General features: G+C 34.3%; 1 protein-coding gene across 1 annotated transcript in view; it reads left to right on the forward strand.

Moving 5' to 3' along the window:
- The window catches only part of alkal1 (ALK and LTK ligand 1), a 53,594-nt gene that overhangs the window by 9,232 nt on the left and 20,236 nt on the right, over positions 1-24,126 (forward strand). Inside the window, exons 5-6 of the mRNA XM_062027810.1 lie at positions 9,389-9,626; positions 23,294-23,347. Coding sequence (XP_061883794.1) covers positions 9,389-9,626; positions 23,294-23,347 — 292 coding nt within the window. The remainder of the gene's footprint in view (positions 1-9,388; positions 9,627-23,293; positions 23,348-24,126) is intronic.

Here is a 24,126-nt window from a genome sequence, read left to right on the forward strand (position 1 = left end):
GTATTCGTGTTGTAGAATATTGGTTGGGAGATGACCAAATTTCAATGTCACAACCTGACATTGATTAAACGTTGTCAAAAAGCATGTTGTATTTGTACTGTAGAATATTGGTTGGGAAATGACCACATTTCAATGGTCAAATCAACGTTACAACCTGACATTGAATAAACATCAAAAAGCATGTTGTTTCAACGTTGTATTTGTGTTGTAGAATATTGGTTGGGAAATGACCAAATTTCAATGTTAAATCAACGTCAGAACCCAACATTGATTAAACGTTGTCAAAAAGCATGTTGTTTCAACGTATTTGTGTTGTAGAATATTGGTTGGGAAATTACCAAATTTCAATGTTGAATCAACGTCACAACCTGACATTGATTAAACGTCGTCAAAAAGCATGTTGTTTCAACGTTGTATTTGTGTTGTAGAATATTGGTTGGGAAATGACCAAATTTCAATGTTAAATCAACGTCAGAACCCAACATTGATTAAACGTTGTCAAAAAGCATGTTGTTTCAACGTATTTGTGTTGTAGAATATTGGTTGGGAAATGGCCAAATCAACGTTGAGACCACACATTGATTAAACGTCGTCAAAAAGCATGTTGTTTCAACGTTGTATTGGTGTTGTAGAGTATTGGTTGGGAAATGTCCAAATTTCAATATTAAATCAACGTCACAACCTGACATTGATTAAACATTGTCAAAAAGCATGTTGTTTCAACGTTGTATTTGTGTGGTAGAATATTGGTTGGGAAATGACCACATTTCAATTTTAAATCAACGTCAGAACCCGACATTGATTAAACGTTGTCAAAAAGCATGTTGTTTCAACGTATTTGTGTTGTAGAATATTGGTTGGGAAATGGCCAAATCAACGTTGAGACCATACATTGCAGTGTTTCCCATAAACTGCCAAGATACCTGTGGCGGTGGGGGCGTGGCTATGGGTGTGGTTACCATGACATCATCGAGTAATTTGCATAATTTACTACAATATTATTTTCTCTAAAAAGGCTCAAAAAATGTATATTTACTAATTAATAATAACAGTTTTGTTTTAAACGTCCATCCATCCATCCATTTTACAATATAATTACAACACTTTATGTACATATTTATATACAGATTTTAATAAGTTATTCACTGAAATATATTTATTAATTGTGGTTCTTACAAAAAATATATCATAAAAATATAAAAGCTAAAATGTCTCTTAAAACTCTGCCCCTTTAATTAGTGCATACTAAATAATTTAACTTTAGCCTACTACTACAACCATATTATTTACCAGCAACATAAAGTGCAACAGAGGCAGAGGTGTCCTGCCACAGTCAGTAACAAATAAACAGAAAACAGTAGTGGTGGTAGATAGACACAAAGCTTCATCAAACATCTGATCCACTGAACAAAGAGCTCCAAAAATCTTGATCCTACACTTCTCTTTTGTAAAGTAAATCTGAACAGCCTATATGGGCATCTACATCAACTATATGATTTGCCTGAGAAGCTGGACAGGACAAAAAAAAAAAAAATCTATTTGTCGCGGCCTTAATTCTTTCGTGGCGGGCTGCCACAAATAAATGAATGTGTGGGAAACACTGCATTGATTAAACATCATCAAAAAGCATGTTGTTTCAACGTTGTATTTGTGTTGTAGAATATTGGTTGGGAAATGACCAAATTTCAATGTTAAATCAACGTTATAACCCGACATTGATTAAACATCAAAAAGCATGTTGTTTCAACGTTGTATTTGTCATGAGGATATTGGTTGGGAAATGACCAAATTTTAATGGTCAAATCAACGTCACACCCTGACATTGATTAAACGTTGTCAAAAAGCATGTTGTTTCAATGTATTTGTGTTGTAGAATATTGGTTGGGAAATGACCAAATTTCAATGTTAAATCACCGTCAGAAACTGACATTGATTAAACATCAACAAGCATGTTGTTTCAACGTTGTATTTGTGTTGTAGAATATTGGTTGGGAAATGACCAAATTTCAATGGTCAAATCAACGTTACAACCTGACATTGATTAAACGTCAAAAAGCATGTTGTTTCAATGTTGTATTTGTGTGGTAGAATATTGGTTGGGAAATGACCAAATTTCAACGTAATTTTGGTCAAAAAGCATGTTGTATTTGTGTTGTAGAATATTGGTTGGGAAATGACCAAAATTCAATGGTCAAATCAACGTCAGAACCCAGCATTGATTAAACGTTGTCAAAAAGCATGTTGTTTCAACGTTAGGTTTGTGTTGTAGAATATTGGTTGGGGGAATGACCAAATTTCAATGTTGAATCAACGTCACAACCTGACATTGATTAAACGTCGTCAAAAAGCATGTTGTTTCAATGTTGTATTTGTGTGGTAGAATATTGGTTGGGAAATGGCCAAATTTCAATGGTCAAATCAACGTTGAGACCATACATTGATTTAAATGTCGTCAAAAAGCATGTTTCAACATTGTATTCGTGTTGTAGAATATTGGTTGGGAGATGACCAAATTTCAATGTCACAACCTGACATTGATTAAACGTTGTCAAAAAGCATGTTGTATTTGTGTTGTAGAATATTGGTTGGGAAATGACCAAATTTCAATGGTCAAATCAACGTTACAACCTGACATTGAATAAACATCAAAAAGCATGTTGTTTCAATGTTGTATTTGTGTTGTAGAATATTGGTTGGGAAATGACCAAATTTCAATGTTAAATCAACGTCAGAACCCAACATTGATTAAACGTTGTCAAAAAGCATGTTGTTTCAACGTATTTGTGTTGTAGAATATTGGTTGGGAGATGACCAAATTTCAATGTCACAACCTGACATTGATTAAACGTTGTCAAAAAGCATGTTGTATTTGTACTGTAGAATATTGGTTGGGAAATGACCAAATTTCAATGGTCAAATCAACGTTACAACCTGACATTGAATAAACATCAAAAAGCATGTTGTTTCAACGTTGTATTTGTGTTGTAGAATATTGGTTGGGAAATGACCAAATTTCAATGTTAAATCAACGTCAGAACCCAACATTGATTAAACGTTGTCAAAAAGCATGTTGTTTCAACGTTGTATTTGTGTTGTAGAATATTGGTTGGGAAATGACCAAATTTCAATGTTAAATCCACGCCAGAACCCGACATTGATTAAACGTGTCAAAAAGTATGTTGTTTCAACGTTGTATTTGTTGTAGAATATTGGTTGGGAAATGACCAAATTTCAACGTAATTTTGGTCAAAAAGCATGTTGTATTTGTGTTGTAGAATATTGGTTGGGAAATGACCAAAATTCAATGGTCAAATCAACGTCAGAACCCAGCATTGATTAAACGTTGTCAAAAAGCATGTTGTTTCAACGTTAGGTTTGTGTTGTAGAATATCGGTTGGGGGAATGAACAAATTTCACTGTTGAATCAACGTCACAACCTGACATTGATTAAACGTCATCAAAAAGCATGTTGTTTCAACGTTGTATTTGTGTTGTAGAATATTGGTTGGGAAATGACCAAATTTCAATGGTCAAATCAACGTTGAGACCATACATTGATTTAAATGTCGTCAAAAAGCATGTTTCAACATTGTATTCGTGTTGTAGAATATTGGTTGGGAGATGACCAAATTTCAATGTCACAACCTGACATTGATTAAACGTTGTCAAAAAGCATGTTGTATTTGTGTTGTAGAATATTGGTTGGGAAATGACCAAATTTCAATGTTGAATCAACGTCACAACCTGACATTGATTAAACGTCGTCAAAAAGCATGTTGTTTCAACGTTGTATTTGTGTTGTAGAATATTGGTTGGGGGAATGACCAAATTTCAATGTTAAATCAACGTCAGAACCGAACATTGATTAAACGTTGTCAAAAAGCATGTTGTTTCAACGTATTTGTGTTGTAGAATATTGGTTGGGAAATGACCAAATTTCAATATTAAATCAACGTCACAACCTGACATTGATTAAACGTTGTCAAAAAGCATGTTGTTTCAATGCTTTATTTGTGTTGTAGAATATTGGTTGGGAAATGACCAAATTTCAATGTTGAATCAACGTCACAACCTGACATTGATTAAACGTCGTCAAAAAGCATGTTGTTTCAACATTGTATTTGTGTGGTAGAATATTGGTTGGGAAATGGCCAAATTTCAATGGTCAAATCAACGTTGAGACCATACATTGATTTAAATGTCGTCAAAAAGCATGTTTCAACATTGTATTCGTGTTGTAGAATATTGGTTGGGAGATGACCAAATTTCAATGTTAAATCCACGCCAGAACCCGACATTGATTAAACGTGTCAAAAAGTATGTTGTTTCAACGTTGTATTTGTTGTAGAATATTGGTTGGGAAATGACCAAATTTCAACGTAATTTTGGTCAAAAAGCATGTTGTATTTGTGTTGTAGAATATTGGTTGGGAAATGACCAAAATTCAATGGTCAAATCAACGTCAGAACCCAGCATTGATTAAACGTTGTCAAAAAGCATGTTGTTTCAACGTTAGGTTTGTGTTGTAGAATATCGGTTGGGGGAATGAACAAATTTCACTGTTGAATCAACGTCACAACCTGACATTGATTAAACGTCATCAAAAAGCATGTTGTTTCAACGTTGTATTTGTGTTGTAGAATATTGGTTGGGAAATGACCAAATTTCAATGGTCAAATCAACGTTGAGACCATACATTGATTTAAATGTCGTCAAAAAGCATGTTTCAACATTGTATTCGTGTTGTAGAATATTGGTTGGGAGATGACCAAATTTCAATGTCACAACCTGACATTGATTAAACGTTGTCAAAAAGCATGTTGTATTTGTGTTGTAGAATATTGGTTGGGAAATGACCAAATTTCAATGTTGAATCAACGTCACAACCTGACATTGATTAAACGTCGTCAAAAAGCATGTTGTTTCAACGTTGTATTTGTGTTGTAGAATATTGGTTGGGGGAATGACCAAATTTCAATGTTAAATCAACGTCAGAACCGAACATTGATTAAACGTTGTCAAAAAGCATGTTGTTTCAACGTATTTGTGTTGTAGAATATTGGTTGGGAAATGACCAAATTTCAATATTAAATCAACGTCACAACCTGACATTGATTAAACGTTGTCAAAAAGCATGTTGTTTCAATGCTTTATTTGTGTTGTAGAATATTGGTTGGGAAATGACCAAATTTCAATGTTGAATCAACGTCACAACCTGACATTGATTAAACGTCGTCAAAAAGCATGTTGTTTCAACATTGTATTTGTGTGGTAGAATATTGGTTGGGAAATGGCCAAATTTCAATGGTCAAATCAACGTTGAGACCATACATTGATTTAAATGTCGTCAAAAAGCATGTTTCAACATTGTATTCGTGTTGTAGAATATTGGTTGGGAGATGACCAAATTTCAATGTCACAACCTGACATTGATTAAACGTTGTCAAAAAGCATGTTGTATTTGTGTTGTAGAATATTGGTTGGGAAATGACCAAATTTCAATGGTCAAATCAACGTTACAACCTGACATTGAATAAACATCAAAAAGTATGTTGTTTCAACGTTGTATTTGTGTTGTAGAATATTGGTTGGGAAATGACCAAATTTCAATGTTGAATCAACGTCACAACCTGACATTGATTAAACGTTGTCAAAACACATGTTGTTTCAATGTTATATTTGTGTTGTAGAATATTGGTTGGGAAATGACCAAATTTCAACGTCACAACCTGACATTGATTAAACGTCGTCAAAAAGCATGTTGTTTCAATGTTGTATTTGTGTTGTAGAATATTGGTTGGGAAAGGACCACATTTCAATGATAAATCAACGACAGAAGCCGACATTGATTAAACGTTGTCAAAAAGCATGTTGTTTCAACGTTAGGTTTGTGTTGTAGAATATTGGTTGGGGAAATTACCAAATTTCAATGTTAAATCAACGTCAGAACCCAACATTGATTAAACGTCGTCAAAAAGCATGTTGTTTCAACGTATTTGTGTTGTAGAATATTGGTTGGGAAATGACCAAATTTCAATATTAAATCAACGTCACAACCTGACATTGATTAAACGTTGTCAAAACACATGTTGTTTCAATGTTATATTTGTGTTGTAGAATATTGGTTGGGAAATGACCAAATTTCAATGTTGAATCAACGTCACAACCTGACATTGATTAAACGTTGTCAAAACACATGTTGTTTCAATGTTATATTTGTGTTGTAGAATATTGGTTGGGAAATGACCAAATTTCAACATCACAACCTGACATTGATTAAACGTCGTCAAAAAGCATGTTGTTTCAATGTTGTGTTTGTGTTGTAGAATATTGGTTGGGAAAGGACCAAATTTCAATGATAAATCAACAACAGAAGCCGACATTGATTAAACGTTGTCAAAAAGCATGTTGTATTTGTACTGTAGAATATTGGTTGGGAAATGACCAAATTTCAATGGTCAAATCAACGTTACAACCTGACATTGAATAAACATCAAAAAGCATGTTGTTTCAACGTTGTATTTGTGTTGTAGAATATTGGTTGGGAAATGACCAAATTTCAATGTTAAATCAACGTCAGAACCCAACATTGATTAAACGTTGTCAAAAAGCATGTTGTTTCAACGTTGTATTTGTGTTGTAGAATATTGGTTGGGAAATGACCAAATTTCAATGTTAAATCCACGCCAGAACCCGACATTGATTAAACGTGTCAAAAAGTATGTTGTTTCAACGTTGTATTTGTTGTAGAATATTGGTTGGGAAATGACCAAATTTCAACGTAATTTTGGTCAAAAAGCATGTTGTATTTGTGTTGTAGAATATTGGTTGGGAAATGACCAAAATTCAATGGTCAAATCAACGTCAGAACCCAGCATTGATTAAACGTTGTCAAAAAGCATGTTGTTTCAACGTTAGGTTTGTGTTGTAGAATATCGGTTGGGGGAATGAACAAATTTCACTGTTGAATCAACGTCACAACCTGACATTGATTAAACGTCATCAAAAAGCATGTTGTTTCAACGTTGTATTTGTGTTGTAGAATATTGGTTGGGAAATGACCAAATTTCAATGGTCAAATCAACGTTGAGACCATACATTGATTTAAATGTCGTCAAAAAGCATGTTTCAACATTGTATTCGTGTTGTAGAATATTGGTTGGGAGATGACCAAATTTCAATGTCACAACCTGACATTGATTAAACGTTGTCAAAAAGCATGTTGTATTTGTGTTGTAGAATATTGGTTGGGAAATGACCAAATTTCAATGTTGAATCAACGTCACAACCTGACATTGATTAAACGTCGTCAAAAAGCATGTTGTTTCAACGTTGTATTTGTGTTGTAGAATATTGGTTGGGGGAATGACCAAATTTCAATGTTAAATCAACGTCAGAACCGAACATTGATTAAACGTTGTCAAAAAGCATGTTGTTTCAACGTATTTGTGTTGTAGAATATTGGTTGGGAAATGACCAAATTTCAATATTAAATCAACGTCACAACCTGACATTGATTAAACGTTGTCAAAAAGCATGTTGTTTCAATGCTTTATTTGTGTTGTAGAATATTGGTTGGGAAATGACCAAATTTCAATGTTGAATCAACGTCACAACCTGACATTGATTAAACGTCGTCAAAAAGCATGTTGTTTCAACATTGTATTTGTGTGGTAGAATATTGGTTGGGAAATGGCCAAATTTCAATGGTCAAATCAACGTTGAGACCATACATTGATTTAAATGTCGTCAAAAAGCATGTTTCAACATTGTATTCGTGTTGTAGAATATTGGTTGGGAGATGACCAAATTTCAATGTCACAACCTGACATTGATTAAACGTTGTCAAAAAGCATGTTGTATTTGTGTTGTAGAATATTGGTTGGGAAATGACCAAATTTCAATGGTCAAATCAACGTTACAACCTGACATTGAATAAACATCAAAAAGTATGTTGTTTCAACGTTGTATTTGTGTTGTAGAATATTGGTTGGGAAATGACCAAATTTCAATGTTGAATCAAGGTCACAACCTGACATTGATTAAACGTTGTCAAAACACATGTTGTTTCAATGTTATATTTGTGTTGTAGAATATTGGTTGGGAAATGACCAAATTTCAACGTCACAACCTGACATTGATTAAACGTCGTCAAAAAGCATGTTGTTTCAATGTTGTATTTGTGTTGTAGAATATTGGTTGGGAAAGGACCACATTTCAATGATAAATCAACGACAGAAGCCGACATTGATTAAACGTTGTCAAAAAGCATGTTGTTTCAACGTTAGGTTTGTGTTGTAGAATATTGGTTGGGGAAATTACCAAATTTCAATGTTAAATCAACGTCAGAACCCAACATTGATTAAACGTCGTCAAAAAGCATGTTGTTTCAACGTATTTGTGTTGTAGAATATTGGTTGGGAAATGACCAAATTTCAATATTAAATCAACGTCACAACCTGACATTGATTAAACGTTGTCAAAACACATGTTGTTTCAATGTTATATTTGTGTTGTAGAATATTGGTTGGGAAATGACCAAATTTCAATGTTGAATCAACGTCACAACCTGACATTGATTAAACGTTGTCAAAACACATGTTGTTTCAATGTTATATTTGTGTTGTAGAATATTGGTTGGGAAATGACCAAATTTCAACATCACAACCTGACATTGATTAAACGTCGTCAAAAAGCATGTTGTTTCAATGTTGTGTTTGTGTTGTAGAATATTGGTTGGGAAAGGACCAAATTTCAATGATAAATCAACAACAGAAGCCGACATTGATTAAACGTTGTCAAAAAGCATGTTGTTTCAACGTTAGGTTTGTGTTGTAGAATATTGGTTGGGGAAATTACCAAATTTCAATGTTAAATCAACGTCAGAACCCAACATTGATTAAACGTTGTCAAAAAGCATGTTGTTTCAACGTATTTGTGTTGTAGAATATTGGTTGGGAAATGACCAAATTTCAATATTAAATCAACGTCACAACCTGACATTGATTAAACGTTGTCAAAACACATGTTGTTTCAATGCTGTATTTGTGTTGTAGAATATTGGTTGGGAAATTACCAAATTTCAATGTCACAACCTGACATTGATTAAACGTTGTCAAAAAGCATGTTGTATGAACGTTGTATTTGTGTTGTAGAATATTGGTTGGAAAATGACCACATTTCAACGGTCAAATCAAGGTAATTTTGGTCATTTCCCAATAGTCATGTGCGGGTCGATACTGAACTATCCGCGCTGCATGGCGATACCAGATGTTTATGCGCTGAAATGGATAGTCACATGAAAATATGGATACTGTTGATACTTGTGTTCTTTGAGGTAACGTACAGTCCTGCATCACAGTGGTTTGTGGTGTATTCCCTGCACCAGGTCATGCAGGTGGAGAGAAAATGTCACGTGCTCCTGGCCGTCCTCCTGCTGCTCCTCGCCTCGGCCGACCTGTGCCCGGACGGCCAGGAGGTGCGGCGGCGGGAGAGGAGGACCTTGTTGCTGGACATCCTCTTGCAGGTCACGCCCGGCGGGCTCCTGGGCCCCCCGCGGGACCTGAGGTGGTCCCCCCGAGGAAAGCCTCTCTACGTGCCCGGGCTGGACGGCGCTCAACTCGTAGGTAAGCTGATGAGATTTATTCTCAGCGTTGTGATGATGGAAGCTTAATCCCTCGTTTGGGCGTGCGGGGAGACAGCTGTCATGGGCGTCATTACCTGTATCTGACTACATCTCTGAACAAAAGTCCATACACTTTTATCTGCTCAGTATTATGCCGCTGTCGCTCGCAGGATTCTCACAGGAATGAGGCAAAAATACAACCTCACTGACTGTATTGTCAACCTTTAAGTGCTTCCGTCATGGATGCAAAGGTTCTTTGACTTTTTGACCGCCTCGGAACACACTCGTTACCATGGTGACCAACATTAAAATACAGTAGCATTAGAGATGTCCGATAATATCGGTCTGCCGATATTATCGGCCGATAAATGCGTTAAAATGTAATATCGGAAATGATCGGTATCGTTTTTTTTATCATCAGTCTCGGTGTTTTTTTTTTTTTTTTTTTTTTTTTTTTTTTTTTTTTTTTTAATTTATTAAATCCACTCAAAAAACACAAGATACACTTACAATTAGTGCACCAACCCAAATAACCTCCCTCCCCCATTTACACTCATTCACACAAAAGGGTTGTTTCTTTCTGTTATTAATATTCTGCTTCCTACATTATATATCAATATATATCAATACAGTCTGCAAGGGATACAGTCCGTAAGCACACATGATTGTGCGTGCTGCTGGTCCACTAATAGTACTAACCTTTAACAGTTAATTTTACAAATTTTCATTAATTACTAGTTTCTATGTAACTGTTTTTATATTGTTTTACTTTCTTTTTTATTCAAGAAAATGTTTTTAATTTATTTATCTTATTTTATTTGATTCATTTTTTTAAAAAGTACCTTATCGTCACCATACCTGGTTGTCCAAATTAGGCATAATAATGTGTTAATTCCACGACTGTATATATCGGTTGATATCGGTATCGGTTGATATCGGTATCGGTAATTAAAGAGTTGGACAATATCGGCATATCGGATATCGGCAAAAAGCCATTATCGGACATCCCTAAGTAGCATATGAGGTGGTGACTTGTCCAGGGTGTACCCCGCCTTCTGCCCGAATGCAGCTGAGATAGGGACAAGCGGTAGAAAATGGATGGATGGATAGTCAGCCTAAGTCACAGGTGTCAAAGTGGTTTTCACTGAGGGCAACATGGCAGTAATGTTTGGCCCCAGGGGCCGCTTCTAACAGTGAATACTATTATTGCACCATTTTTTTATTGCATTTTATTAGATTTTTTTTAAACTAAAATGTAAAAAAAAAAAGAGTTAAATTGCAATAATTTCACCTCAAAATTTAGTGTATATTCCAGTAAATGGAAAAACAGTACTGCTGTTTTTATGGTTAAAAAAAAAGAAGAAAAAAAGGCAGTGCTGTAGCCAGACTTTTACTGTAAAATTAGTTTTTTTACTGTAAATAAAAATACCTGAAATTGTACAGTAAAAATTTGGCACCTGAGCTGCCAGTTTTTATTTTTTATTTTTTTTTATTTTTTTAACGGCAAATCAACAAGTGTAGATTTGTCGGTGTATTACTGTAAATGCCAAAACATAATGGAAAAACATTACTGCTGTTTTAATGGGGAAAAAAAGGCAACTCAGTGGCCACAATTTTACTGTAAAATTTACATTAGTTTTTACTGTAAATAAAAAAAACTGCCAATTTTACAGTAAAGTTTGGGCACCTGAACTGCCAATTTGTTGTTGTTTTTTAACCGCAAATAAAAAAGTGTATATTTTTCGGTGTATTACTGTAAATGCCAAAATGGCACCACAGTTTATTACAGTAAAAAAAAGTACAGTTTTTCTTTCATTTAGAGAAAAATGCTGTAAAAACCACAGTAAATTTCACAATTTGACCATGAAATCTATTGCTACTTTTACATTGCACAATTCGATGGATAACTTGCTTTGAAATCATTATTATTAGTATTTATTTCTATTTAAAAAATGATTTGAATGTTTGATCATATTTTTTTTGCATAGGCTATTATGAGCATTAGCGATTTGACATGGCGATTTCAACACCAAATGTGTTAATGAAAACAAAAACTAGAATGCCACAGCTGGTGTGTAGTAATCGCAATATTTATTGCTATTATTACACCATTTTTTAATGCATTTTATTAGATTTTTTTTTAACTAAAATGTAAAAACAAAATGCTAAGTTGCAATAATTTCACCTCAAAATGTAGTGTATATTACTGTAAATGGAAAAATATTACTGCTGTTTTTATGGTAAAAAAAAAAGGTAATTTAGTTGCCAGAATTTTACCGTAAAATTTACATTTGTTTTTCTACTGTAGATAAAAAAACTGCAATTTTACAGTAAAATTTGGGCACGTGAGCTGCCAGTTTTTGTTGTTTTTTACCGCAAATCAACAAGTGTAGATTTGTCGGTGTATTACTGTAAATGCCAAAACGACGGCACAGTTTATTACTGTAAAAAAAAAAAAAGGAAAAACGGTACTGCTGTTTTTATGGTAAAAAAAAAAAAAAAAGAGGCAACTCAGTTGCCAGAATTTTAATGTAAAATTTACATTTGTTTTTTTACTGTAGATAAAAAATAAACTGCAATTTTGCAGTCAAATTTGGGCACCTGAGCTGCAAGTTAGTTTTTTACCGCAAATCAACAAGTGTGGATTTTTCGGTGTTTTTCTGTAAAAGCCAAAATTGCACCACAGTTTATTACAGTGAAAAAAGTACAGTTTTTCTTTCATTTAGAGAAAAATGCTGTAAAAACCACAGTAAATGTCACAATTTGACCATGTGATCTATTGCTACTTTTACATTGCACAATTTGATGGATAACTTGCTTTGAAATCATTATTATTAGTATTTATTTCTATTTAAAAAATTATTTGAATGTTTGATCATATTTTTTTGCATAGGCTATTATGAGCATTAGCGATTTGACATGGCGATTTCAACACCAAATGTGTTAATGAAAACAAAAACTAAGATGCCACAGCTGGTGTGTAGTAATCGCAATATTTATTGCTATTATTACACCATTTTTTAATGCATTTTATTAGTAGATTTTTTTTTAAACTAAAATGTAAAAACAAAATGCTAAGTTGCAATAATTTCACCTCAAAATGTAGTGTATATTACTGTAAATGGAAAAATATTACTGCTGTTTTTATGGTAAAAAAAAAAGGTAATTTAGTTGCCAGAAGTTTACCGTAAAATTTACATTTGTTTTTCTACTGTAGATAAAAAAAACTGCAATTTTACAGTAAAATTTTGGCACGTGAGCTGCCAGTTTTTGTTGTTTTTTGCCGCAAATCAACAAGTGTAGATTTGTCGGTGTATTACTGTAAATGCCAAAACGACGCCACAGTTTATTACTGTAAAAAAAAAAAAAAAAAAAAAGGAAAAACGGTACTGCTGTTTTTATGGTAAAAAAATAAATAAAAAAGGCAACTCAGTTGCCAGAATTTTACTGTAAAATTTACATTTGTTTTTTTACTGTAAATAAAAAATAAACTGCAATTTTGCAGTCAAATTTGGGCACCTGAGCTGCAAGTTGGTTATTTTTACCGCGAATCAACGAGTGTAGATTTTTCGGTGTTTTTCTGTAAAAGCCAAAATTGCACCACAGTTTATTACAGTGAAAAAAGTACAGTTTTTCTTTCATTTAGAGAAAAATGCTGTAAAAACCACAGTAAATTTCACAATTTGACCATGTAATCTATTGCTACTTTTACATTGCACAATTTGATGGATAACTTGCTTTGAAATCATTATTATTAGTATTTATTTCTATTTAAAAAATGCTTTGAATGTTTAATATTTTTTTGCACGGGCTATTATGAGCATTAGCCATTTGACATGGCGATTTCAACACCAAATGTGTTCATGAAAACAAAAACTAACTAAGATGACACAGCTGGTGTGTAGTAATCACAATACTTACAGTATAAACACTTTGTAGGGAACAACATAACCCATTTAGCTGTCTTGGAAAAACTTGAAATACTTCCTAGTTAGACAACATACCATAGATGGCCCATACCAGAGGTGTCAAAGTGGTTTTCACTGAGGGCCACATGGCAGTTATGTTTGGCCCCAGAGGGTGGTTTCTAACAGTGAATACTGTTATTACACCATTTTTTTAATGCATTTTATTTAGAAATGTCCGATAATATCGTCCGGCCGATATTATCGGCCGATAAATGCTTTAAAATGTAATATCGGAAATTATCGGTATCGTTTTTTTTATTATCGTTTTTTTTTTTTTTTCTAAATTAAATCAACATAAAAAACACAAGATACACTTACAATTAGTGCACCAACCCAAAAAACCTCCCTCCCCCATTTACACTCATTCACACAAAAGGGTTGTTTCCTTCTGTTATTAATATTCTGGTTCCTACATTATATATCAATATATATCAATACAGTCTGCAAGGGATACAGTCCGTAAGCACACATGATTGTGCGTGCTGCTGCTCCACTAATAGTACTAACCTTTAACAGTTAATTTTACTCATTTTCATTAATTACTAGTTTCTATGTAACTGTTTTTATATTGTTTTACTTTCTTTTTTATTCAAGAAAATGTTTTTAATTTAGTTATCTTATTTTATTATTTTTTGTAAAAAGTACCTTATCTTCACCATACATGGTTGTCCAAATTAGGCATAATAATGTGTTAATTCTACGACTGCATATATCGGTATCGGTTGATATCGGTATCGGTAATTAAAGAGTTGGACAATATCGGAATATCGGATATCGGCAAAAAGCCATTATCGGACATCCCTAATTTTATTAGATCTTTTAAAAACTAAAATGTAAAAAAAAAAAATATGGTAAGTTGCAATAATTTCACCTCAAAATGTAGTGTATATTACTGTAAATGGAAAAACACTACTGCTGTTTTTATGGTGTAAAAAAAAAAAAAAAAAGGCAACTCAGTTGCCAGACTTTTACTTTAAAATGTACATTTGTTTTTTTACTGTAAATATTTAAAAAAAACTGAAATTTGACAGTAAAATGTTGGCACCTGATCTGGCAGTTTATTTATTTATTTATTTATTTTTACCGCTAATCAACAAGTGTATATTTCTCGGTGTATTACTGTAAATGCCAAAACGACGCCACAGTTTATTACAGTAAAAAAAAAAAAAAGTAAAGTTTTTTTCATTTAGAGAAAGATGCTGTAAAAACCACAGTAGATTCCACAATTTTACCATGAAGTCTATTGCTACTTTTACATTGCACAATTTGATGGTTAACTTGCTTTGAAAGGATTATTTTTAGTATTTATTTCTATTTAAAAAAGGGTTTGAATTAGGGATGTCCGATAATATCGGCCTGCCGATATTATCGGCCGATAAATGCGTTAAAATGTAATATCGGAAATTATCGGTATCGTTTTTTTTATTATCTGTATCGTTTTTTGTTTTTTTTTGTTTTTTTTTGTTTTTTTTTATTAAATCAACATAAAAAACACAAGACACACTTACAATTAGTGCACCAACCCAAAAAACCTCCCTCCCTCCATTCACACTCATTCACACAAAAGGGTTGTTTCCTTCTGTTATTAATATTGTGGTTCCTACATTATATATCAATATATATCAATACAGTCTGCAAGGGATACAGTCCGTAAGCACACATGATTGTGCGTGCTGCTGCTCCACTAATAGTACTAACCTTTAACAGTTAATTTTACTAATTTTCATTAATTACTAGTTTCTATGTAACTGATTTTATATTGTTTTACTTTCTTTTTTATTCAAGAAAATGTTTTTAAATTATTTATCTTATTTTATTTTATTAATTTTAAAAAAAAAAGGACCTTATCTTCACCATACCTGGTTGTCCAAATTAGGCATAATAATGTGTTAATTCCACGACTGCATATATCAGTATCGGTTGATATCGGTATCGGTAATTAAAGAGTTGGACTATATCGGAATATCGGATATCGGCAAAAAGCCATTATCGGACATCCCTAATTTTATTAGATCTTTTAAAAACTAAAATATAAAAAAAAAAAATATGGTAAGTTGCAATAATTTCACCTCAAAATGTAGTGTATATTACTGTAAATGGAAAAACACTACTGCTGTTTTTATGGTGTAAAAAAAAAAAAAAGGCAACTCAGTTGCCAGACTTTTACTTTAAAATGTACATTTGTTTTTTTTACTGTAAATATTAAAAAAAACTGAAATTTGACAGTAAAATGTTGGCACCTGATCTGGCAGTTTATTTATTTATTTATTTATTTTTACCGCTAATCAACAAGTGTATATTTCTCGGTGTATTACTGTAAATGCCAAAACGACGCCACAGTTTATTACAGTAAAAAAAAAAAAAAGTAAAGTTTTTTTCATTTAGAGAAAGATGCTGTAAAAACTACAGTAGATTCCACAATTTTACCATGAAGTCTATTGCTACTTTTACATTGCACAATTTGATGGTTAACTTGCTTTGAAAGGATTATTATTAGTGTTTATTTCTATTTAAAAAAGGGTTTGACTTAGGGATGTCCGATAATATCGGCCTGCCGATATTATCGGCCGATAAATGCGTTAAAATGTAATGTCGGAAATTATCGGTATCGGTTTTTTTATAATCTGTATCGTTTTTTTGTTTGTTTTTTGTTTTGTTTTTTTTAATTAAATCAACATAAAAAACACAAGACACACTTACAATTAGTGCACCAACCCAAAAAACCTCCCTCCCCCATTTCTTTCTGTTATCAATATTCTGGTTCCTACATTATATATCAATATATATCAATACAGTCTGCAAGGGATACAGTCCGTAAGCACACATGATTGTGCGTGCTGCTGCTCCACTAATAGTACTAACCTTTAACATTTAATTTTACTCATTTTCATTAATTACTAGTTTCTATGTAACTGTTTTTATATTGTTTTACTTTCTTTTTTATTCAAGAAAATGTTTTTAATTTAGTTATCTTATTTTATTTTTTTATTTTTTTTAAAAGTACCTTATTCTCACCATACATGGTTGTCCAAATTAGGCATAATAATGTGTTAATTCCACGACTGCATATATCGGTTGATATCGGTATTGGTAATTAAAGAGTTGGACAATATCGGAATATCGGATATCGGCAAAAAGCCATTATCGGACATCCCTAGTTTGAATGTTTGATCCTATTTTTGCATAATTAGACAATATTTAAGCTAACATCATTTGCGATTACATGGAGTACACACATATATTTTTTCCTCCTACTTTCCACGCTTGGATTAGGGAGGCACCCTTAGAGTGTCTACCCTGAGATGGGTAGGTTGTGAGTTCAAACCCCGGCCGAGTCATACCAAAGACTATAAACAATGGGAGTCGTTACCTCCCTGCTTGGCACTCAGCATCAAGGGTTGGAATTGGGGGGTTGAATCACCAAAAATGATTCCCGGGCAGTGCTGCTCACTGCTCCCCTCACCTCCCAGGCGGTGAACAAGGGTGATGTGTCAAATGCAGAGGACAAATTTCACCACACCTAGTGTGTGTGTGACAATCATTGGTACTTTAATTACTAGTTTCTATGATTTTTTTAACGTGCCAACTTCACTGCTTTTGGGTATTGTTAACTGCCTCCAGCTAGCAGTTTTTTACCATTTAGAACGCACAAACGGGAAAGAAGTGCGTTTTTGTCTCGCAAAAAGATCCCAAAATGTGTCCTTGGATGAAGGTTTCTCGACGACAATTGGACTAACTATTGCTGAGGACTTTGCAGACTATGTTGGACTTGATCCAACAAGTGTCCGTGGATTTTGACCCACTCCAACAAAGTGCCGACTGTGGTCTCCACACGTTTAATCCCGCTCCCCCGTCGGACGTAGTCCCAGTACGTTCCCAGGTGTGAGTTCTCGCACCGACTTACTCTGATGAGCATTACAGTCCCATACAGTAATCCCTTTAGCCTGTTAGTCTGCGCCATGAGAGACCTGCTTATGGACCAGGACTCGGACACAATGAGGCACCTTGCCGTGGAGTCGTACTCTTATTCGGACCAAACATCAAGCGAGATTGCGCACCAAACTCCGAGCTTTTGTAATCTGCTTTCATTGATTGTTAAAAGAAGTCCGTGGCTCGCACCCTCCCTGTTGAATGTGAGCCACTAAAATCCTCCTGTGGTCCGAGGTCAAGGAGCGGTCATGTGGACTAATGAATCACGGTGGACAAATCTAATGTTAACTATTGGATCACCAAAAAAGATCTGTTTCTCAGATGTAATACACTTTTTCCACCACTGGTGGCAGTAGTGATAATATCAAACTAAGTCATTGAGAATAGGGATGGTTGGGTTGGTGCACTAATTGTAAGTGTATCTTGTGTTTTTTATGTTGATTTAATAAAAAAAGAAAATAAAAAAAAAACATAAAAAACAAAACAAAAACGATACAGATTATAAAAAAAACGATACCGATAATTTCCGATATTACATTTTAACGCATTTATCGGCCGATAATATCGTCCCTAATTCAAACCCTTTTTTAAATAGAAATAAATACTAATAATAATAATTTCAAAGCAAGTTAACCATCAAATTGTGCAATGTAAAAGTAGCAATAGACTTCATGGTAAAAGTGTGAAATCTACTGTGGTTTTTAGAGCATCTTTCTCTAAATGAAAAAAACTTTACTTTTTTTTTTTTTTTACTGTAATAAACTGTGGCGTCGTTTTGGCATTTACAGTAATACACCGAGAAATATACACTTGTTGATTAGCGGTAAAAATAAAAGAATAAATAAATAAACTGCCAGATCAGGTGCCAACATTTTACTGTTAAATTTCAGGTTTTTTTAAAATATTTACAGTAAAAAAAACAAATGTACATTTTAAAGTAAAAGTCTGGCAACTGAGTTGCCATTTTTTTTTTTTTTTTTTTACACCATAAAAACAGCAGTAGTGTTTTTCCATATACAGTAATATACACTACATTTTGAGGTGAAATTATTGCAACTTACCATATTTTTTTTTTTTTTTACATTTTAGTTTTTAAAAGATCTAATAAAATTAGGGATGTCCGATAATGGCTTTTTGCCGATATCCGATATTGTCCAACTCTTTAATTACCGATACCGATATCAACCGATATATACAGTCGTGGAATTAACACATTATTATGCCTAATTTGGACAACCAGGTATGGTGAAGATAAGGTACTTTAAAAAAAAAATAAGATAACTAAATTAAAAACATTTTCTTGAATAAAAAAGAAAGTAAAACAATATAAAAACAGTTACATAGAAACTAGTAATTAATGAAAATGAGTAAAATTAACTGTTAAAGGTTAGTACTATTAGTGGAGCAGCAGCACGCACAATCATGTGTGCTTACGGACTGTATCCCTTGCAGGCTGTATTGATATATAGAATCAGAATCAGAATCAGCTTTATTGTCATATTCTTTATTGTCATTATATAATGTAGGAACCAGAATATTGATAACAGAAAGAAATGGGGGGAGGGAGGTTTTTTGGGGTTGGTGCACTAATTGTAAGTGTATCTTGTGTTTTTTTATGTTGATTTAATTAAAAAAAACAAAAACAAAAAAAAACGATACAGATAATAAAAAAAACGATACCGATAATTTCCGATATTACATTTTAACGCATTTATCGGCCGATATTATCGGACATCCCTAATTGAGAAGCGCAAAAAATATGACTCAAGTGGTGAAGCTGTATTTTTATTTGCACTTATTGACGACTCATTTTAGAAATATTACTTATTCATTTAGATTATTTTAGCGCAACATATTAGTGCTTGTTTTTCTAATCAGTCTGGCCTAAGCCTAAGTTTATGTGTAAAATAACCACCTTTGTGATTAACAGATCCTTAGAAGGTTGTAAACTGTAAGTAGATTAGATATAATTATTGGATACCACTAAAATACAGAGATTACTAATTCAGTGTTAGTATTTATCAATCAATCAATCAATGTTTACTTATATAGCCCTAAATCACAAGTGTCTCAAAGGGCTGCACAAGCCACGACGACATCCTCGGCTCAGATCCCACATAAGGGCAAGGAAAAACTCAACCCAATGGGACAATGAGAAACCTTGGAGAGGACCGCAGATGTGGGGACCCGCCCTAGGGCGACTGGTGCAATGGACGTCAAGTGGATCTAGCATAATAGTGTGAGAGTCCAGTCCATAGTGGATCTAACATAATATTGTGAGAGTCCAGTCCATAGTAAATCTAGCATAATAGTGAGAGTCTAGTCCATAGTGGATCTAACATAATATTGTGAAAGTCCAGTCCATAGTGGATCTAACATAATAGTGTGAGAGTCCAGTCCATAGTGGATCTAACATAATAGTGAGAGAGTCCAGTCCATAGTGGATCTAGCATAATATTGTGGGAGTCCAGTCCTTAGTGGATCTAACATAATAGTGTGAGAGTCCAGTCCATAGTAGATCTAGCATAATATAGTGAGAGTCCGGTCCATAGTGGATCTAACATAATAGTGAGAGAGTCCAGTCCATAGTGGATCTAGCATAATATTGTGGGAGTCCAGTCCTTAGTGGATCTAACATAATAGTGTGAGAGTCCAGTCCATAGTAGATCTAGCATAATATAGTGAGAGTCCAGTCCATAGTGGATCTAACATAATAGTGAGAGTCCAGTCCATAGTGGATCTAACATAATAGTGAGAGAGTCCAGTCCATAGTGGATCTAACATAATAGTGAGAGTCCAGTCCATAGTGGATCTAACATAATAGTGTGAGAGTCCAGTCCATAGTGGATCTAACATAATAGTGAGAGAGTCCAGTCCATAGTGGATCTAGCATAATATTGTGGGAGTCCAGTCCTTAGTGGATCTAACATAATAGTGTGAGAGTCCAGTCCTTAGTGGATCTAACATAATAGTGTGAGAGTCCAGTCCTTAGTGGATCTAACATAATAGTGAGAGAGTCCAGTCCATAGTGGATCTAGCATAATATTGTGGGAGTCCAGTCCTTAGTGGATCTAACATAATAGTGAGAGTCCAGTCCATAGTGGATCTAACATAATAGTGAGAGTCCAGTCCATAGTGGATCTAACATAAAATTGTGGGAGTCCAGTCCTTAGTGGATCTAACATAATAGTGAGAGTCCAGTCCATAGTGGATCTAACATAATAGTGAGAGTCCAGTCCATAGTGGATCTAACATAATAGTGTGAGTCCAGTCCATAGTGGATCTAACATAATAGTGAGAGAGTCCAGTCCATAGTGGATCTAGCATAATATTGTGGGAGTCCAGTCCTTAGTGGATCTAACATAATAGTGAGAGTCCAGTCCATAGTGGATCTAACATAATAGTGAGAGTCCAGTCCATAGTGGATCTAACATAATAGTGTGAGAGTCCAGTCCATAGTAGATCTAGCATAATATAGTGAGAGTCCAGTCCATAGTGGATCTAACATAATAGTGAGAGTCCAGTCCATAGTGGATCTAGCATAATATAGTGAGAGTCCAGTCCATAGTGGATCTAACATAATAGTGAGAGTCCAGTCCATAGTGGATCTAGCATAATATAGTGAGAGTCCAGTCCATAGTGGATCTAACATAATAGTGAGAGTCCAGTCCATAGTAGATCTAGCATAATAGTGAGAGTCCAGTCCATAGTGGATCTAACATAAGTACGTATTTAAGTGGGCCCCAGACCCCTCTGTAGTGGAAAAGTTCCACTCCATATGTGGCACTGACATTATAATTTAATATCCCTATACACCATTTCACGAATCAGGAAATAAAATGTAAAAATGCACGATAAAATCAACAATTATTATTTTTTTACTATTAATTTAGTATCCATCCATTTTCTACTGCTTGTCCCTTCCGGGGTTGCGGGGGGTGCTGGAGCCTATCTGAGCTGCATTCGGGCGGAAGGCGGGGTACACCCTGGACAAGTTGCCACCTCATCACAGGGCAAACAGACAACACTCACACTCACACACTAGGGCACACAAAAAAAAGAAAAATACAATGCAAACAACCTTCCCTAGTCATGGTGCAAAAAATAAATGCAACTAACATTAAGGTCAACACACATAACTACCTGCTCACTGAACGTTGTGGATATTATTTAAAAAAAAACGTCCAAACACCATTAAAAAAAAATCGAAATTACACCCATTTGAATCCATGGAGTGCATGATGGGAAAATGTAAAACCCTCTCCACATTTATCCATGTTGGAACATTTTAGCTGCTTAATATTCCTGATTGATTACAAAACAAGTCACAAAAGTAAACAAGGCAGGAATCAAACTTTTAATTAGAGATGTCACATCATATCGGCCGATAAATGCTTTAAAATGTAATATCGGAAATTATCGTTATCTGTTTCAAAATTATCGGTATCGGTTTCAAAAAGTAAAATTTATGACTTATAAACCTTAAAGGCACTGCCTTTGCGTGCCGGGCCAATCACATAATATCTACGGCTTTTCACACACGAGTGAATGCAATGCATACTTGGTCAACAGCCATACAGGTCACAATGAGGGTGGCCGTATAAACAACTTTTACACTGTTACAAATATGCGCCACACTGTGAACCCACACCAAACAAGAATGACAAACACATTTGGGGAGAACATCCGCACCGTAACACAACATAGACACAACAGAACAAATACCCAGAAGCCCTTGCGGCACTAACTACATCCTCCTCATGTCCCAAATTCCAAGCTGCTGTTTTGAGGCATGTAATTAAAAAAAATAATGCACTTTGTGACTTCAATAATAAATATGGCAGTGCCATGTTGGCACTTTTTTCCATAACTTGAGTTGATTTATTTTGGAAAACCTTGTTACATTGTTTAATGCATCCAGCGGGGCATCACAACAAAATTAGACATAATAATTAGGGATGTAATGCGTTAAATGGGAATATCGGAAATTATCGGTATCGGTATTTTATTATCTGTATCGGGTTTTTTTTGTTGGTTTTTTTATTAAATCAACATAAAAAACACAAGATACACTTACAATTAGTGCACCAACCCAAAAAACCTCCCTCCCCCATTTCTTTCTGTTATCAATATTCTGCTTCCTACATTATATATCAATATATATCAATACAGTCTGCAAGGGATACAGTCCGTAAGCACACATGATTGTGCGTGCTGCTGCTCCACTAATAGTACTAACCTTTAACAGTTAATTTGACTCATTTTCATTAATTACTAGTTTCTATGTAACTGTTTTTATATTGTTTTACTTTCTTTTTTATTCAAGAAAATGTTTTTAATTTAGTTATCTTATTTTTTTAATTTTTTTTTTAAATTACCTTATCTTCACCATACCTGGTTGTCCAAATTAGGCATAATAATGTGTTAATTCCACGACTGCATATATCGGTATCGGTTGATATCGGTATCGGTAATTAAAGAGTTGGACAATATCGGAATATCGGATATCGGCAAAAAGCCATTATCGGACATCCCTAATAATAATGTGTTAATTCCACGACTGTATATATCGGTATCGGTTGATATCGGTAATTAAGAGTTGGACAATATCGGAATATAGGCAAAAAAGCCATTATCGGACATCTCTACTTTTAATATCCAGTTATATTCATTATTTATCCCTCACATTAATATATGTAAACACACACACACCCGTATCGTCCCAAAGCGTGCAATGATATCAAAAACTAACGCTCACTTTCCCTTCCAGAGGTAGTTCCTCGAGACGCAAACAAGAAAAGCAAATTCATTCAACACTTCACAGGTAAGACATCGTTCAAAACAACACAACAGAAGACATGTGTTGTGTGTGTGTGTGTGTATGATTGTTTGTACATTGATGTTACATCCATGATGTCGTTCACAACAACACAACAGAAGACATGTGTTGTGTGTGTGTGTGTATGATTGTTTGTACATTGATGTTACATCCATGATGTCGTTCACAACAACACAACAGAAGACATGTGTTGTGTGTGTGTGTGTGTATGATTGTTTGTACATTGATGTTACATCCATGATGTCGTTCACAACAACACAACAGATGACATGTGTTGTGTGTGTGGGTGTGTATGATTGTTTGTACATTGATGTTACATCCATGATGTCGTTCACAACAACACAACAGATGACATGTGTTGTGTGTGTGTGTGTATGATTATTTGTACATTGATGTTACATCCATGATGTCGTTCACAACAACACAACAGAAGACATGTGTTGTGTGTGTGTGTGTGTGTGTGTGTGTGTATGATTGTTTGTACATTGATGTTACATCCATGATGTCGTTCACAACAACACAACAGATGACATGTGTTGTGTGTGTGTGTATGATTATTTGTACATTGATGTTACATCCATGATGTTGTTCACAACAACACAACAGAAGACATGTGTTGTGTGTGTGGGTGTGTATGATTGTTTGTACATTGATGTTACATCCATGATGTCGTTCACAACAACACAACAGATGACATGTGTTGTGTGTGTGTGTGTATGATTATTTGTACATTGATGTTACATCCATGATGTCGTTCACAACAA

The sequence above is a fragment of the Entelurus aequoreus genome, linkage group LG19 (assembly GCF_033978785.1).
Source record: "Entelurus aequoreus isolate RoL-2023_Sb linkage group LG19, RoL_Eaeq_v1.1, whole genome shotgun sequence".
In the NCBI taxonomy this organism is placed as follows: domain Eukaryota; kingdom Metazoa; phylum Chordata; class Actinopteri; order Syngnathiformes; family Syngnathidae; genus Entelurus; species Entelurus aequoreus.